This window comes from Brachyistius frenatus, unplaced genomic scaffold (genome assembly GCF_029030835.1).
Source record: "Brachyistius frenatus isolate BFR_SWC_R1_liver_20210118 unplaced genomic scaffold, ASM2903083v1 Contig_135, whole genome shotgun sequence".
Classification (NCBI taxonomy): domain Eukaryota; kingdom Metazoa; phylum Chordata; class Actinopteri; family Embiotocidae; genus Brachyistius; species Brachyistius frenatus.
The window spans coordinates 37,541-55,000 of NW_027210734.1; the positions used below are offsets into that span (position 1 = coordinate 37,541).

The following is a 17,460-nucleotide window of genomic DNA, read 5'->3' on the forward strand; positions in this document are numbered from 1 at the left end:
ACCAATCAGTTCCAGACAATCAGCGGCCAGAGCCGATCGGCATCAGGCGGGCAGGTAGCGTGACCAATTAGAGTCGTCTTCATCTCCCTCCTCTTCCTCTCCTCTCAGAGACTTCCCCGGGAGGAGCTCTACATGCCGCCCATCGTCATCAAAGTCATTGACAACCGTCAGTTCGGGAGGAAGCCGGTGGTCGGGCAGTGCACCATCCGGACGCTGGAGGAGTACCGGAGCGCTGAGGGGGAGGAGGAGGAGAAGGAGGAGGAGGAGGAGGAAGAGGAGGGACGGAGACGTAAGACTCGAGAGTGATGGACGGATGTAAACCAAACATCCCCGCTGACAGCTGATGTGGTGTTGGTTGTGTGTTTGCGTGTTGCAGGTGAGGCGCCCCGCTTCATTTCCGAGGAGGTTTTTATCGACATCGACGACGAGGAGCCGCTCGTCCCCGAGCAGGTAAAAAAACACAAGAACGTCCTGTCGGTTAAAAACCTGCAAGACTGAATTATACTGAAAATGTGCAGTCACGACAAACACAAGACCAACGGCGCCCCGTCAACATATTCCATCAAAAGAACAAAACAAAACAAAAAAACAGCTTTTTATGAACAAAACCTCTCAAACACGGAGGAAGTCGAGCATTTCCCCACATTTATTTGTCATATTGTGTTCCTGTTGATGAAGGAACAATTTTACAGACAACAGTTTGGCTCACTGAAGCATCAGTTGGATATAATCATTATAATCATAAGCACTCGATTATAGTTGACATTTTTTTAAATCAATAAAACGTCCTCAAGTTTTTCTAAATGCGGCTCTTAGACAAAACAATTCAAAATGCTCTTACAGACAGGAAACAATGCATTTCGAAACAAAGCACCATCTTGATTTTGATCAAATCATAATAATCATATTAGTAATCAGTGGATGCTCTCTCAGGGTTTCACAGTTCGACAAATCAAACGTTGATAGTTGCTGCTGCTCGCGTTCATTTCAGACCTCCGGCTGAACTTCTGCTCTCCAGTTGTTCTTCATTACAGCGAGCGGTTTGATGCCTAATGATCCAGTCATTTTCCTAATGCACGTACGTGTGTGTGTGTGTGTGTGTGTGTGTGTGTGTGTGTGTGTGTGTGTGTGTGTGTGTGTGTGTGTGGTGACATTTCCCTTGATTAACTGTGTATGAGTGTGTAAATGTGAGCTGTTTAGGGGGGTTATGACCAATAAGTGTAAAGGGCAAAGTCTTAAAAGACCCTTTTTTCCACAGGAACATTTTTTTTTCTCGTGAGACTGGTCGCTTCAGTGCTGAAGGAACACGCAAATTAAGGCATGAAAACTAGAGCGCTGTAAGTTTAGGCACCAAAAAAAATACGTGGTTAGGTTTAGAAAACAAACAAACACTTGATTAGCTTTCGGAAAAGATTTCTTTAAAGAAAATTCACGTCGCTTTTGTCTTTGACTCGAACCCTGAGTTAAAGTTTTGGGTTTGACCCGTCCAATCACCAACCTGCGTCCCTCCTTGTGATTTGGTGTCGTCATGTGAACAACACCGCCCTCTAGTGGCGGCCGTAGTTATGACAGGAACGTAGTTATCGATCCGTAAAGTGAACGTTGGGAGGAGGTTGGGGTTGATGGATGGGCCGACGAAACATCGGGCTTCGACACTTTAGGCTGCTGCTTGTTTCTTTTCACCGTGACCGTTGTTTGTGACTGTAACCATGACAACAAAAGGTCCACGGTCCTTCAACTTTATTTACTTCAACCCAAACCAGGATCTTTCCCTAAACTTGGCAAGCTTTTCTCCACCTAAACAAACCTTTAGCGTCGCATTACATCATCAGAGAAGGGTTGTTTTTCGCTCTTCGTCAGAGACACAACTTACCCCGTCTTTGATGTAGATTTGTTCATCAGATCAGATCTTTGTCCGCTTGGTTATTTACCAGTGAGCGTGTCAAGTTTGTGTCCAGACGTCACAAACTGATCTGCATTGGGTTGCTGTGGTAAGCAATTCAGATTATTAAGATTATTAAGATTATTCTTAATAAATGATCTTGTTGTGGTTGGTAACAGACAATATATATCTGTGTTTGTCTGTGAACTGCTGGAGTCCACACTCTGCTAGCGTTAGCATAGATTAATTCTGTCTTAATGAAAATGACATCATCATCGTGTGTCGCGCCACGAGTGACTGCAAGAAATGTAATCGGAGCCAGCAGAGCGTCCGGATCTGCAGAAATCTGACTGGAATCACATTTGAAACCACCTCAAAATGTGCTTTAAATCACATTTATTTCTTTTTTCACCAGACTTAAAAAAAAAAGACAAAAACCAGATTTGACCTGGCAGCCTGAACAAGGCCTGACCGACACCGACCATCTTCTGGCTTCATGTTTACGGCTCAGAAAAAGAGTGGAATTGATTTCCAACCTGAAACCGGGGAGTGTTCCTTTAAACGAGGAGCTGAAGCCTTGTCTCTGCTTGTTTGTGTCCCTCGGAGCTCTAATGATGTAAAACCGGCGGCTGCCTGGTACAGACGGTCCGGCAGGTCCTGGAAAATGCTCTGCCGTAATGTTTAAGTGCACGGGATTTGAAGTTAATGGGCTACAACGTGGAAAACCACCGCGTTGGCCCCTTTTTCGAGGATCCTGAAGTAACGTTCGGAGACAGCAGATCCGCGGAGGACTTCTGAGCTTTCAGGAAAGAATTCCAAACTCGTGATTCCTGTCGGCCTCCCGCGTGTCAGGAAAACCATTCGAGACTTCTGTTCTGGATTCCTGCAGCTCCTCTTTGACGTCCTTCACTCCTTCTTTTCTTTTCCTCGCTGTCCTTTCATTGTTTTCCAACCATCAGTCTTCCTCTTCTCCTCTTTTCTAACCCTGTTTGATCCCCCGAGTTTCTTTCTCCTCATTAATGCTCCTTTTCTTTTCCTCCTTGTCTTCGTCCTCTTCTTCACCTTTTCCTCCTCTTCTCTCCACGTTTTTCTCTCCTCGTCTCCTTCCTTTCTCCTCTCTCCTCTAAACCTTTGTCCTCCGCCTCCATCTTTCCCCACCACCTTCTCCTCCTTGTCTCCTCTTCTCTGTCCACTTGTTGCCTTCAACACCACATCTTCCTCTCCCTTCACCTCTGTTGAGCTTCCTTCCTTCCTTCTTTCCTTCCTTCTCACTTTTATCTAATATTCTTTGCTCCATCCCTCCATTTCATGTCTTTTCTACTTTCCTTCAGGTGTTTTCTGTTTTCGTTTTTTCTTCAGTCCCTTCTTTATTCCCTCGACTTTCTTCTCCTCTCACTCTCCATTTCTCCTCTTCTCTCTCTCTCCCCCTTTCATTTCTTTTCCTCATTTCCTCCTCTATACATCACGCTGACAGCTGTTTTAATGTGGCAGCTCATTAAAGTGCATCCCCGTCTTCCTCCTCTTCCTCCTCCTCCTCTCCTCATTGTTGTGGTTCATCGACCTCTCGTCCCCTGTGATCCCTCCATCGTCTCCAAAGTCCTCGCTGGTGTTGAAAACAGTGCACACAGGCCCCTCTGACATTAACCCCCCTCCCCCCACCTCCATCCAACCATCCAATTAACATCAAAACAACAAATGTGGACACAACAACAGTGACGCAAACCGAGCGGATAAATCTGCGGCGGCAGCTGAGAGTTCTGAACGCCCGTCGACCCGAAGCGCTCGCAGCCTCAAACCAGAGGATGATTTAAGGTTTTAATTTGAAGGAAAAGTGCAACGTTTGGTCGACAACCTCAACAACAAGCGACGTTCGCCTCATTGTAGATTGAACACGTCTGTCGTCGGCGTGCCACGTCGATCTACGGACCAACCGAACCACTTCAAAGTGGAATAAATGTACAGATGGATCGCCATGACGACCAGGGAACCATTCGATGCTGCAGCAGACGCAGCAAAAAAAGGTGTTTATTCCACCGTCGCCGGTGGAGCGTGTCCTCCTTCGTGCACTCAGCTCCTCCGTGACTTCATCTAAACACCTAATCTGGAATCTGTCGCGCCCGATCGGTGTTCAGCGAGCGTTGCCGTCTGGAGCAGCGACCTTCCGGGGAAACAAAACGCTGCCGCGCTCAGTTTTTCCCTCAAAACATTTCTGGAGTTGATGAGTTGTTGCTGTTTGAGAGGAAAATGCAACCGAGACGTGTTTCTGTGTTCGAGTCACTAATACGCCCGGTCATGTTGCTGACGATGCTGAAAGAGTACCGAGTGCATTTCTAACATAACACGCCGTCTTTTTGACTGATGACCTGTTTCAATTCGTCTTTTACGTCTTCATTTAGAGCTAAAGCTGACATTGCAGCTAACTTTAACCAGCTAACCTGAAAGTGTTTTATGTTTTGATGTGTGTCTATGTGCACGTGTCTTCTAGCTTGCAGATGGAGCCGATTCCGCTATCATTAACCTCTCAACCTCTAGCTCCAGCCTTCATGTGGGTAACAAACTCATCTTTTAACTCATTTCATCCATTCAAAAGGTTTTTCAAACACGAGGGCGGATCAGAAAGTTTGGAGAGCGTTCCCGTTGAACTCAGCTCAGTGACGGAGCAAGAGGAGGTAATAGCCGTCGGGAGATGTTACGTCGGTTAATCAACATCAGCACCTGAGTACGACACATTAACGTGACCGCTGGTACGAAACTGGAGCAGAGAAACATCCGATTTTGGGTCAAAGTTTTGGGCAACAGAAAGTCTTCCAGCCGAGTGTTCCTGAGCCCATGCGGTTCATTTCCACCACAGAATCATGGCTGTTGTTTTTTTTTAAAGCAGTTAAGTTTCAGGTGAGCGTTGAAATCACGAATGTTCACGTACCAGCGGTAAGAAAAATGTTGTCACGGAAACAGCCTCACAACTTTTTGATCCGCCCTCGTGCTTTTGTGCATTTGCCTGTTATATTTCCATCCATCTAGTTTACATATACTGAACTGTACTACTTTGTTTTCATCACACCTTCCTGCCTCCATTTTTAACATCCTCACCTGCTAATGATGTTTGCAAAGAATTAAAGTGGATCTGTTCACATTGGCAACAAGTGGCGCTGAGTTTCTAAAAGCCTAAATACATGGTTATACTCCCCGACTCCAAGTCACGTAAAATTAATGGTTCACTTTAATGGAAAGAAATACATACGTACAGATATGAATGGAAACCAGTGGCTGCCTGGAATTGCAGTTAAAACACATACAGATGGATGATCTGTGTGAGGTGCTTTACTTCCAAGGCAGTAGCCGAGATCTAATTGTAGCCTAACGCCCTTTAATTGATGAAGTTTATTTTAGCTGAGCCGCTGATGGATAACTGTGGCTGCAGGCGGAGGACGGTCGATCTGGAAGGAACGAGATAAAACGAAGCGCTCGGCTCTGCTGGGACCAAACGAAAAGCTTTTCTTTTTTTTTTTACGTCTTTCTTTCTTGGGTCTCGTCTCAGGAAAATTCTCGAGAAATCAGGTTTTTTGGGGATTTTTATAGAGCGACACACTGAGCTGTGCGGTCACAGAAGAAATCCGACTCTGGGTTTGAGCGGGAGACCACGACTCCTTCGTTACATTCTTCCATTTTATTTTTCTAAGCCAGGTCAATTTGAAGACTTAGGCTGACCCGGTCCAGACTGCAAACACACACACACACACACACACACACACACACACACACACACACACACACACACACACACACACACACACACACACACACACACACACACACACACACACACACACACACACACACACACATTCAGTAGTGTGCCACTCGCTCGTCGCTCGACAGTAATTGGGGGTGATTTCTTTCTCTCCAAACAAAGATATTTGTTTTATTAAGGGTCAGATATTGAAACCAGTCAAATTAAAGGCTCGGCTTCCCGTCTGCCCGGGGCCAAAGTCAACAGAGCTGCTATAGATCCGCTGCACCGCAACTCTCTGTTAGCAGACAGTTACTAAAGGCAAGGATGGATGAATTAAAGAGGGTTAAGGAGGGAGAAAGTGACTGAAGGGGAAGCGGGGAGAATCCGAAAAGGTTTGAGTGAAAGGAGAGAGAGAGAGAAAAAAAAAAAAGAGACGAGGCTAATATCTCGTGGCACCAGAAGAAGAAAGCTCTCTCTCTCGTGCTGTAAATCCTGTCTCCTTAATCTCTGGGTCTCTTGGGCGTGTGTCTTGATGATTACCAGATTACCGCAGCGGAGCGGGCCGCTCTCCGTGGAGCGGCTTCCAAGGCGGATCAGTCAGATTTAGTTTCAGAGTTGGAAAAGTTTAAGAAGATCGGCTGTCAGTGGCATCGCGGCTCCTCGAACCCCTCGGAGGCTCCGACCCCCCGTTCGAGATATCTGAGATCTAACGTCACTCAGATGGAAAATGAACATTGGGTGTCGCCTCTCATCTGCTGCGTCCGTGCATCGATGACAGAATTTATCACGGATCAAACCGACCTCTGTGTTTTCTCGTTTTCATAAGGTAGTTTGAGAAGTCGCTTGCATTTAATGTGGTTTTCCTGGCTGTTTTTTTTTGTTTTTTGTACCAGTGACGTGTTTTATATTAACTTTGCTCCTCCACCATTAATTCTCCTCGAAAGTATTCCATTTCATCGCCAGAAAAACAGTCAGTTTAGGTTAAAATCCCGCTCTGAAAACGTTGTAGTTTGCCTCAGCTTCCATAAATCGTCCTCGGCGACTGCTTCAGGACCAGAGAAAACTAACTGACGTGGCCTCGTGCCAGGCGACTCTGTGGCATTTTTTTTTTGGTGGGTTTATGAAACACACATTTATGGCTCGGTAATGACACTGTGACCAGAAACAAGATGTCGAAATAGCTTCCTAAATCATTCAGTGTTTTTCTTGTTCTTGCTCCTTTCAGCCGCAGACTGATGTAAGCTGCCGTTCACCTCCAGGATCCGAGCGCCGTCCCTGAATGTCCGGCTGACGGCGGCGCGTCACACTTTAGCCTGTCAGACAGATTTTAGAAGCTTTGTTCATTTAGAAAGGTCCGATCGCACCGATCCGTCCAAAGTTAGAAACCAGTAGAAAGATAGTGGACTTCATTAACCCGGCAAAAACAAACCAACGTGATCCCACACCAGGCGTTTCAGCTCGTACCTCCGTCCACATTAAAACCGTCTCCTGGACGACATTACCAGAGTTACAGCAAGTGAACGTTCAGGCTTCATCCCAGAAACACCAGAAGCTCAACTTCCTGTAAGAAGAAGTCGATAGAGCGTTGTTGTTTTCTTCGTCCTCTTCCTTGTTTAGTTCACAGATAGCGATGAGATGCCCTCTGCCTTTACAAAGCTTTGTTTTCACCAAATTACAAAAGTTTATGAAAAATATTAGGATGCAGGCGAGCAGCAACCCAATGCGTTGCCGCTCGGACATTTGGGTCGTATGGGGCGGGGGGGGGGGGGGGGGTTGAGCCAGAAGTGACCAACATTTGGACGTGGTGGGGAGGAAACCGAGATGCAATACCTCAGGAGTACTGCACTTCAGCGCACTTCCATATGGGCTCTAAACGCTGTCAGGGTCTGGACGTAGTTTGCGTCAGGACTGCGTCATGTCAATCAGTGACAGCAGAGAGGACATTTATTTATGTGAACATGCCACAGATTCCTACTTGAGGTTTGGTGCTCCGCTTTCGAAACCGCAGTGGAGCGAATGACAAAAAAACAACAACACACAAACAGACATCGACCCCGGAGTTTTCCACATTCTTCACAGCGACCGCTTTATTTTTTTGGAGATACAGAAAAAGGAGAAATCAGAGATATATTTTGTTTTAAGGAAAATTCTCCACACTGTTCTTGAAACATTCTTGATTTCGCTTCTTGGTTTCCAGACCGAATGGACGAGCAACTCGACCAGCTCTCGTCCTCTTTACCCGCTACATCCACCAAATAGTTGCGAACTTAGTCGCTGACATGTTGGATGTTGGATTTGGAGATGGCGGGTCGACAGTCTGCAGGTTGCAGCTGATAACCTTCCTCCGAGTGCACTGAAGCTGCTTTTGGAGGTACCGGGTTGTTGTTTTTTGTACCTGTCCGTCACGTCGGGTCTCTCTTTTGACCGTTGAAACCTTTTTGGATGAGATCGACAAATCTGTGTGTTTTTGACAGCTCCTTTAGCTTCGACCTGTCTGTGCGAACTCTGACAGCCACTCGAGGGCCGCTGCTCGGCCCTCCGACCCCTCTGCGGACGGGGGTTTCCCCACAAAAAACAGCTTTTATGAGGCAGCTCGGAGCTCTTATGTAAATCCAGTCGCTCTGCTCGCGGAGTTCTTGGCAGTGCCAGTCTGGTTTGGTTAGTTCTGGCTTTCCCTGCAGGGCGTAATGATAGGCTGCAAACCGCACTGACACCCTGAACACACCACTGCAGGCTCTGTGTGTGTGTGTGTGTGTGTGTGTGTGTGTGTGTGTGTGTGTGTGTGTGTGTGTGTGTGTGTGTGTGTGTGTGTTTGATCGCCGGTGTGTAACACACGTCGCAGTCTGGAAAACTCCACCGGCGGCCTTAATCTGTCTGAATCAGGAGTCGTGGACTCGAGCGAACACACCCTGACACACACTGGTGGGCACACACACACACACACACACACACACACACACACACACACACACACACACACACACACACACACACACACACACACACACACACACACACACACACACACACACACACACACACACTTTCTGGCGCCCCTGTCATCAATGCTTGGCACCGGCTGGACACAGAGGGCACGTTAACACACAGCAGACACTTCACGCCTCAGACACACAGCGCCATGTGTGTGTGTGTGTGTGTGTGTGTGTGTGTGTGTGTGTGTGTGTGTGTGTGTGTGTGTGTCTCTGTGTGTGTCATGTCCTAGTTAAACGCCACGTGCTGCCCTTTTCCACGCCATGCTGCCACTTTGGAAAAATTAGGAATTCCATAGTTTTTCTCCCCTCGTTGTGTGTGTGTGTTTATAAGTGTGTGAGTCTGTGGGAAGTAGGAGAAAGGGGATTCCACACATAAGAGCACTTTGTTCGACATTTATGCCGACACACACACATACACACACACACACACACACACACACACACACACACACGCACGCACGCACACACAAACACACACAAACACACAAACACACGCGCAGAAAAACGCACACAAAGGAAAAAGTGGTGCATGCGTCATGAGTGTGTTTAAAGCTCGAGTGTTCCTCGGAGGGTTGAAGGTTGCAGGGCGGGGACGGGTCGGACCGAAGAGTGTGTGTGTGTGTGGGGGGGTGGGGGGGGGGACAGACTGGTAGTTTGATCTGTCCCTTCGGTATTCTCAGTTTTTGTGGCCGATGGTTGTTTCCTTGTTGCGTCAGGGCCAACACACACACACACACACACACACACACACACACACACACACACACACACACACACACACACACACACACACACACACACACACACACACACACACACGCACGCTGTGAGTTTTTGCCCCTGTGAGAAAATAATCCAAAAAACGAGTTTTTTAAACGGCCCTTCGGTCGCCGTTGCCAATGTGAGCAGACTTTCGGTAAACTTGACGGATGAGGCAGCTTCACACTCGAGAACACAGACGTCTTGATAAAAACACGTATGACGGGGTTTTGTTCACAGATGTCACGTGTTCCTCCCAAAAATCACATCATATAAATCAAAACGACTCCACTCCAAACCTCCAGGAGCCATCAGTCATGTGGACGTTTCTTTTTTTTTTTTTTTTGTCGAGCATTTCAAAAAAACAAAGAAACATATTTTACCCTCCCAAACAGAACGACATTGTGAGTTCTCGGCATGACTCATAGCTGCAACAGTAAGACTTTAACGGCCTTTACTTTCATGCCAGCAGTCATTTTGTAATAGAGGGATTTCTTTTTTTTTTTTAATGGTCGATGTTTCATGCTGGAAACGAAACCCTGAATGTGTTACGAGACTAAGTATAAAGAAATGTGTTGAAAAGCCACTTAAAATGTCTTTAATCCTGTCGTCTGAATGTGTGGTTGCGTTCTGTCAGCACGTGACTGAAACCTAATTTCTGTCTTTTGCTGTTAACGCCGACACTAGATGTTACCGTGGGTAAGTTTGTGAGCGTGAAATGTGTGAAGTTTCATGTCGACCTCGTTTTTTTTTTCATGTTTTCTTGTGTAATTGTCGCTTTGTCCGATTTGAGAGGAGATTAAAGTTAGCAAACGCTGCATCCTGATTAGTGAAGAGCTCAAACCCCAAAGTTTGGGACTTTAAATGAGTTTAAATGACTCCTTCCTCCCCGAATCACATAAATAACAGCAGCCGGTCTCCAGCGAGGTCCGACATCAGAGCTGCTCGTCCTCAGAGGGCTTTCAATCTCTTTTGACAGGTTCTGCTGTCCGTCAGGGATGTGGACCACAGACGGTGTCAACGAGACACGTCTTACAGATAAAATCGAGTCATTTGAAACATGCAGATCGTTCCAGACTCGCGTGTGTTCTGGGTTCGAGTCTTTCCCGGTCCGACTGGGATGAAACCAGCAGAACCGACAGCAGATGCAGATGTTTCTGCAGCTGCAGAACGTTTACGTCACAGCGGAGAATCCATGGAAAAGAAGCTCGGAGCAAAGCAGCAGAGGGATTCTTATTCTTCATGCGTATAAACATACATGTTTCTTGTGATGTCCGTGTTGATTTTGTCCACTTTGAGCCTGTTCCCGTCCCGACGTTGCCCGTTTCCATTGCCTCAGAACGCCCATAGAGCATGACCTTAATGCCACGGAGCCACCAGAGACAATTTTTACTTGTGTTGACGTGAGTTGGCGAACTGCACGTTGCTATGCGATCATTGGAAAAAAAAATTAATGAAAAGCGGGGTTATTCTCTGGGCCCGGCGCTGCACTGCTCCACGGAGGCAAACGGCGCCTCACCGCAGGACTTTGAGGGAGTTTGAAAGGTCAAAGGTCATCACGGGAGCGCAGCTGCAAGCAGACGTTTCGGTGATGAAATTTGAGGTCGTTCTTTTGTCAGTTTCGTTTTTCACTTCTTAAAGCTCCACGAATCAGTTTAAAAAGAAATACTCAGTTTGGAAACAATTCATTTTAGACAAAAACAATGTTGACTGACATTTAAATTGTGCGCAGAACTATGAACAAGAAACAAACCTCCACGTTTGTCACCTCTGACCTCTGACCTCTGACCAACAGGGAGAAGAGTTCATGGACTGGTGGAGTAAACTCTACGCGTCGACCGGAGACAAAAACAAGTGTGGGACGTATCTGGAGCGAGGCTTGGACACTGTGCAGGTAGGAACTTCACTGGAGGACGCAGCTGCAACACGTCGGGTACTTATATCAACTCTGTCCGGTACAACGTGAGTTGAAAATGTTTGTAGTAATCACACGATGAGGTGAGTCGTCAGTAAGATAGTTTGTGTTTTCTCCAGATTATCAGGTCAAATATTTGTAATCCCGAGACAGAAAAACTCTTTGGAAAAAAACATCACAACGCAGATTTTGGGAGAGAAATTGCAGCTAAAAGCAGTTAAATCTGGAAAAACCTTGCGGGGAAGAATTTCTATTGCTTTGACGGCGTGATTGGCTTATTGACATCGTGGCTGAAATCTGATTGGTTTGCTGTAAACAAACACTGATTAGAAGAAGCGGGGAGAAAGTGAGAGGACATCTCTTCTTAATCCCGACGGCTACATGCTAAAAGCTAACGATGCTGAGAGGGAGGTTTCCTTCACATTTTCCTCTCATTACTTCAGTGATTTGTGTCGTTTATAGGCAGACAAATAACTCCTCATGTTGAGTCACTGTGGTTTACATCCGTCATAGTTTTATGTATTTGTTTATTTTTTCATTTTTTATTACCAGTCTCACAAAAAAAATGTCACTTGGAAACCCGTTTGTGATGGTAATAAAAATCACATTTCTGTCATTAACTATGACAAAGAATAAAAAGAGAGTGAGAATGAGTGTTAATCAGATATCTATCCAGCACGAAATAATGTTTGTGTGTATGAGAAAGGAGACGCTAAAAAGGTAAAGAGTGCAGGAAGAGGACAGACGGATAGAAAGTCAGAGGAAAACATGAAGAAGACGACGAAGACAGTGCAGCTCTTTGTTCCTGTTTTTTCTGAAAACGTTTTGCTCTTCGTCCCAAACGTCCCATTTTAAATCACATTATTTTGCCGTCCTGCCAGTTCTCCTCCGTCCGTCCGTCCGTCCGTCCGTCCCCTCCTCCCCCTCTCTTCCCACGCCCCGTCCTCGCGGCCCGGTGCCGTGACACTCTGTCCATCCTCCTCTTCCTCCTCCTCCTCCTCCTCCTCTGATGATGATGATGATGATGACTCATTACGTGGTGAATCCGCTTGGCAAGCGCCGCATTGGCGAAACGAGCGATCACGTCAGCGTCTGTCTCTTTAGTCTTGTTTGGTTCCGCCGCCGTCCCGGGAGCTTCTCCTCCCGCCGTCGCCCACGCTCTCCCCGACCTTCATCCCTGTTCTCTCGGTCCGGACGGCGACCTCTTCCTCCCGCCGGGACTCCCAGCGAACGTCAGTCTTCTTGTCTGATGCCCAAAACAAATTACTAACCATGTCTGAACGTGGCCTTTTGTCTTTATTACTCCTCTTAGTTAGACCTCCGACCTCTCCCTTGAAAGCCGTTTCACATCAGCGCCGCTGTCATTTCTGTTTCTGAATCTAGACACGCCATCCACGAGCCTGAAACCTCTGATTACCACGTTGGAGAGAAAAACCTCTGAGGATACGCTCGCTGAGATGATCAGAACATTTCACCAGTTTTAGAAGCTCTTGTAAAGTAAATCTGTTGGAAAAGTGTTTAAAAAAAATCACCTCCAAAGTCCCACAAATGTTCCACCGAAGCCGTTTCAGTACATTTCTTTGTGTTTTTACTTTAGATGAAGGCATTAAAATGTGGCCGCAGCTAAATGGCACGATGGAGAACAATAACATTGCCCAACAGCCACTGACCCTTGAAGGACTCTTTCCACTTTTCTTGTGGGAGTATTTTCTTCTTCCCATTAAATGGAAACACATCGAAGTCGCCTTTGAGTTGTTTTTTATGCACCATTTCAAAACTTTGCTCAAAATTCACTTGACAGTTGGATGGAAAGGAGCGAGATGACCAATGAGCCACTGCTTCCACGGTCGCTCTGCCTTCGCTTTCACCTTCTCCTGACTCCTCCGCCTCCCTCCGCCCGGTGCCAGCGCCTCCTTTTTTAATTTATTTTATTTACTCCGTCCTCCCTCCTCTGTCCCGTTCCCTCCGTCACTTTGATGAGCCCTTTGCTCAGATCTGCTACTGAAATGAGCCGCTGTTTCCAACCTTTTCCAACCTCCTTCGCCTTCGCTGCCACCTCTTTCCTCTTTGCCCTCCTCTCCTGCTCTGATCTCCGCCGGCCTTTCGGCAGTCCTCGGGATCGGCTACTGTTAGCGGAGACACAGTTTCCAGCCTCCTTTATTGACGCCTTTCTGCTTGTGTTTCCGTCTCTTTTCATTTGCATCACCTGTTTAGCGCTCTCTCATCTGGCAGCGCCGCGGACGTCCGCTAGAAAGCGAGCTGTGGAAATGACAGAATGTGTCAGAACCAGCTCGACAAATGAGAAGTACCTTGACCAGTCAGGTACATTTCCAATATGGCTGCCAGAGGGTGCTTCACATCGCCGGAGGCTCAATTTTATTTTTCCCTTTCCTGTTTTCCTGCCTCAACTATCTTTGTCCTTTCTCAATCTGTCCACCTCCATTAAAATCCGACGCTCTCCATCCATGGCTCACCTGTCATCCTCCAAGCTCTCCCGCCCTCTTCATCTCTCTTCTTCTGTCCATCCTCTCCCTCCTTTCGTCCTCAACAGTAGATCTGGTTCGTCTCGGTTCGCCCGCTGTCGGCGTCCTTTTTATGACGTCCCCTCAGTTCTTGTCCTCTTCTGGTACCGGCTGTCTCTCCAGACACGTCTTTCATTTGCATCGTCCCAGAGAACTATTTCTGGGCCAGAACCGGTTACTTCCTCTGCTAGCTGCTTCTCCAAGAAATATTATGACAAATAACTGAAGATAAAACAAAGCAAATTGTCCATATCTACACTTAAATATTTGGTTCGCGGTACAGAAACAAAATGCAACCTGTTACCAGGTGAGCGTTAAAGCTGGTTGCAGGTAGGTTTTGTTATGAGCTAACTTTTCCCTTGTTTGCAGTCGAAGAAAGATTTGAAGTCTGTTTTCTGATTTAATCAACAACTCGCTCGTCTACTTCCTGCATGCATCATCCACATTTGCGTTTGTCTCCGCTCTCCCTCGGTACTGGGTTTGGTGCTCCAGGATTGAAATGAACCGCTGTTTCCCAGACCTTTCTCTCGCTTACATCATCCCCCCAACCCCCCACCCCTCTATTCCTCGCCCTGCTTGTCCAACTCTTTCACCCTTCTCCGCCCAAAACAGAGACCGTCTACCCTTCATTACTTTCATCTTCCTCCCCCTACTCTTTCTCTTCACCCCCCCCCATTCAATAACAAAGAAGTTACAGTGGACGGAAAGCATCTCGTTGCTTTCGTAATCTCTCCTCCCTCTTTAACTCACTTTATTAAAGTACTTGAAGAGCGAGTATCTCTGGTATGACCATCACTTACAAAACCCACACGTTTTCCTCACATAAGAAACAACAGCCTCTTTTGTTCTAACAGCGCTAAAAAAACATTTGTCGATCGTTGCTGCACCTATTGGTTCATTTTGAGAGGAGAAAATGAATTCGAAATTTGTGACAATTTGCAGGCAAGTTCTGGAGAGCATCTTTAGTCGAGTGTTGGTGGACAGTCGGAGGTAATTATATCCTCTGGAAGTGAAAGCCACACGGATGGTTTTCAGGTCTGTGTGCTGAGATCAGACCGACTTATGACTCACAAATTTAATGGGATTTTTGATGCATTATTTAAAAAAGTATTCGAATTGGCTCCATGAGTTGTGCTGACGTTGCCGCTGTCGAGCTTGTTGGTAAAACCTCTGTTCCAGGAGTAAAACCTTTAGTTTGTATTTATACGTAAACTTCCACAGGGCAAACGGGAGCGGATCAAAATGTCCACATAACAGCACCGACCATTCCTTTTGTTTTTGGGGCTCTTTTGTGCTTTGGAAATAACTGGATTTTCAAGCACCTAAAAAAATGTAAATTAATTTAAATTGGATCAAGAGAACTGTTCAAGAACACAAAGACTGAAAGAGTTTGACTCGTTCTGTCAAAGTTGCCTTCTAGCAACTCTGAAACTTCTTATTCTTTCATATAATGTTATGTGTTTTATTTACTACGTACAGAAATAGAAAACAATTTGTTGTTTTACATTTTTCTTATTGTCATTTAATCCTATGTAAAAAAAGAAGTATTTATCTTTTTATCTGAAAATATAATTCTTTGAAACAGTTTAATACAAAAAAAAGAAAAAATGTCCTCAAGCTGCTATTATTTCAATAAATATGACTCGAACAGAAGTAAATAGTCACTCATCTGGAACGACTTTCAGTGGCAGATCAGTGATATCTGGTGCTCTGATGAGTATTTACAGCAGCGCGGCGGTTTGTGTTGGACGCCGCGTGTTCCACATTTGTGTTAATGAAGGAACGAGTCGTCGAGTTCAGCGGTGTGGCACCGAAATATGAGACGTACGAGGCTCTTTGGACAATACGAGGTCGGCGTCCTCCATTTGATGGTACAGTAGTTTTGTTAGTGTGACGCCGACGCTGTTTCCAGCTCGCGCCGTGAGACTCACTGCTCGATGCACACAAACATCGCTGATGAAAACAAATGAATCTTTTTAAGCTTTCGACACATAGACGTCCCTGCCCAGACGTCGCACACTGAAACACACACACTGAAACACACACTGTGTGATGCTAGCGCCCATGCAGTGTGAGAGCGAATCGTGGTGTTGTGTTAAATCTAATAGCAGTATAATTACACGGGTTAATACTCATACATGATGCCACATATAACTGTGTGTGCTCTTTTAGCAACCTGTTGAAGATTGCTAAAAAAAAAAAACAATAAATTTGATGCAAATTTTCCTGTATGTATGATTGATTTTTCATTTTCTTCTTCTTTTCCCACCTCTTCTCATCACTTCTTTTTTAATTTGCTATTTTTTCTTCCGTGTACTTTTGAGTCCCCGTGTCCCCCCGACCCTCTTTATCTCTCGTCTTTTTTTATTTGGGTATGAACACCTAAACAGATTCAGACTGAATAAACTCCCCTCCTCCTCCTCCTCAGGTTTACGACCGGCAGCTGGAGAGGGTCGAGGCCTTTGCAGGTCTCTCTGACTTCTGTCAAACCTTCAAACTGTACAGAGGAAAGACTCAGGATGAAGGAGAGGATCCTTCGGTGGTGGGAGAGTTCAAGGTAAACTCCAACTTACATTCCTTTTGTTGGTGGTCCTGCTTAGCTCAGCTTTATTCCCAATAAGTTTGTTCTCCGTTGTAGAAATTTGACAAAATGTCCAGTCGCATGCAACTCCTCTAACTCCACCAACCCTCCGTTACCAACCAGGGCATGTTTAAGATCTACCCGCTGCCAGACGACCCCTCCGCCCCCGTTCACCCCCGACAGTTCAGAAAACTTCCCCCCAACGGCATCGAGGAGTGTTTGGTCCGAGTCTACGTCATCCAGGCCGAAGGGCTGCAGCCCAAAGACACCAACGGGAAGGTAGGACGGAGACGGGAACCGACACGAGGGAACGGAGGTAAGAAGAAGAACGGATGAGTTCATAGAAAGCTCGTGTTCCCCTCGTTTTGTGTTTCAGTGTGACCCCTACGTGAAGATCACGTTGGGGAAGAAGACCATCAGTGACCATGAACACTACGTCCCCTGCACCCTGGAGCCGGTCTTTGGAAAGTACGTACAGCGATGTCTCGCTCTGTCTCCAGAAAGTCACGACTTTTATACGTCCATGAGACTTTAATCTGAAAGCTCGGAGGGGGAACATTTGGATTCAGACTCTGACTGACAAGAATTTGACAAATTTTTTAAATAACGTTGAACAACAAGTCGCTTTATAACTACACGGTATTTTCTGTCTGTTTTCCCTTCATTGTACCGCTCTTCTTTTGAAAGGTGCTCCGGTAGTAAACTTACTCTTAAGGTCCTTGTCAGTTCAGTAAAAAGTCATATTTTGTTCAGCAAATGTTGCAGAAAATAAAATCACCACAAACGAATTTGAGGTATTTTGTCCCCTGAAAGTTTGAAACTTTCGGCTGTTGGTTTCTTTGCTTCTGTTAGAAATCCATCTTCACTGATATCACCACTAAATTTAATACAAGATATCGTCACACGGAACCATTTTTTGTCCTCCAGGAAACCACTTACTCTGAATCGTATCTTGTGGTTTTAGTCGGTACCTTGTTGGACAGTGAAAGCAGCGCCTTCAGGCAGCTCTCTTTCTCATTTAATGTGTGAAATGAAGGGTGGATTTTCTCTTTCCAGCTCATAAACAAGACAGAAT

General features: G+C 46.0%; 1 protein-coding gene across 4 annotated transcripts in view; it reads left to right on the forward strand.

The window, feature by feature from the left end:
- dysf (dysferlin, limb girdle muscular dystrophy 2B (autosomal recessive)) overlaps window positions 1–17,460 on the forward strand; it is a 64,669-nt gene that overhangs the window by 33,572 nt on the left and 13,637 nt on the right. For 3 of the 4 annotated variants that reach the window (XM_069714780.1, XM_069714782.1, XM_069714781.1), the window contains 6 exons: window positions 109–289; window positions 377–450; window positions 11,163–11,261; window positions 16,233–16,361; window positions 16,509–16,664; window positions 16,762–16,853. In XM_069714780.1, coding sequence (XP_069570881.1) covers window positions 109–289; window positions 377–450; window positions 11,163–11,261; window positions 16,233–16,361; window positions 16,509–16,664; window positions 16,762–16,853 — 731 coding nt within the window. Of the gene's footprint in view, window positions 1–108; window positions 290–376; window positions 451–4,367; window positions 4,428–11,162; window positions 11,262–16,232; window positions 16,362–16,508; window positions 16,665–16,761; window positions 16,854–17,460 lie in introns of all 4 variants that reach the window. The other variant, XM_069714779.1, reaches the window with a different exon arrangement.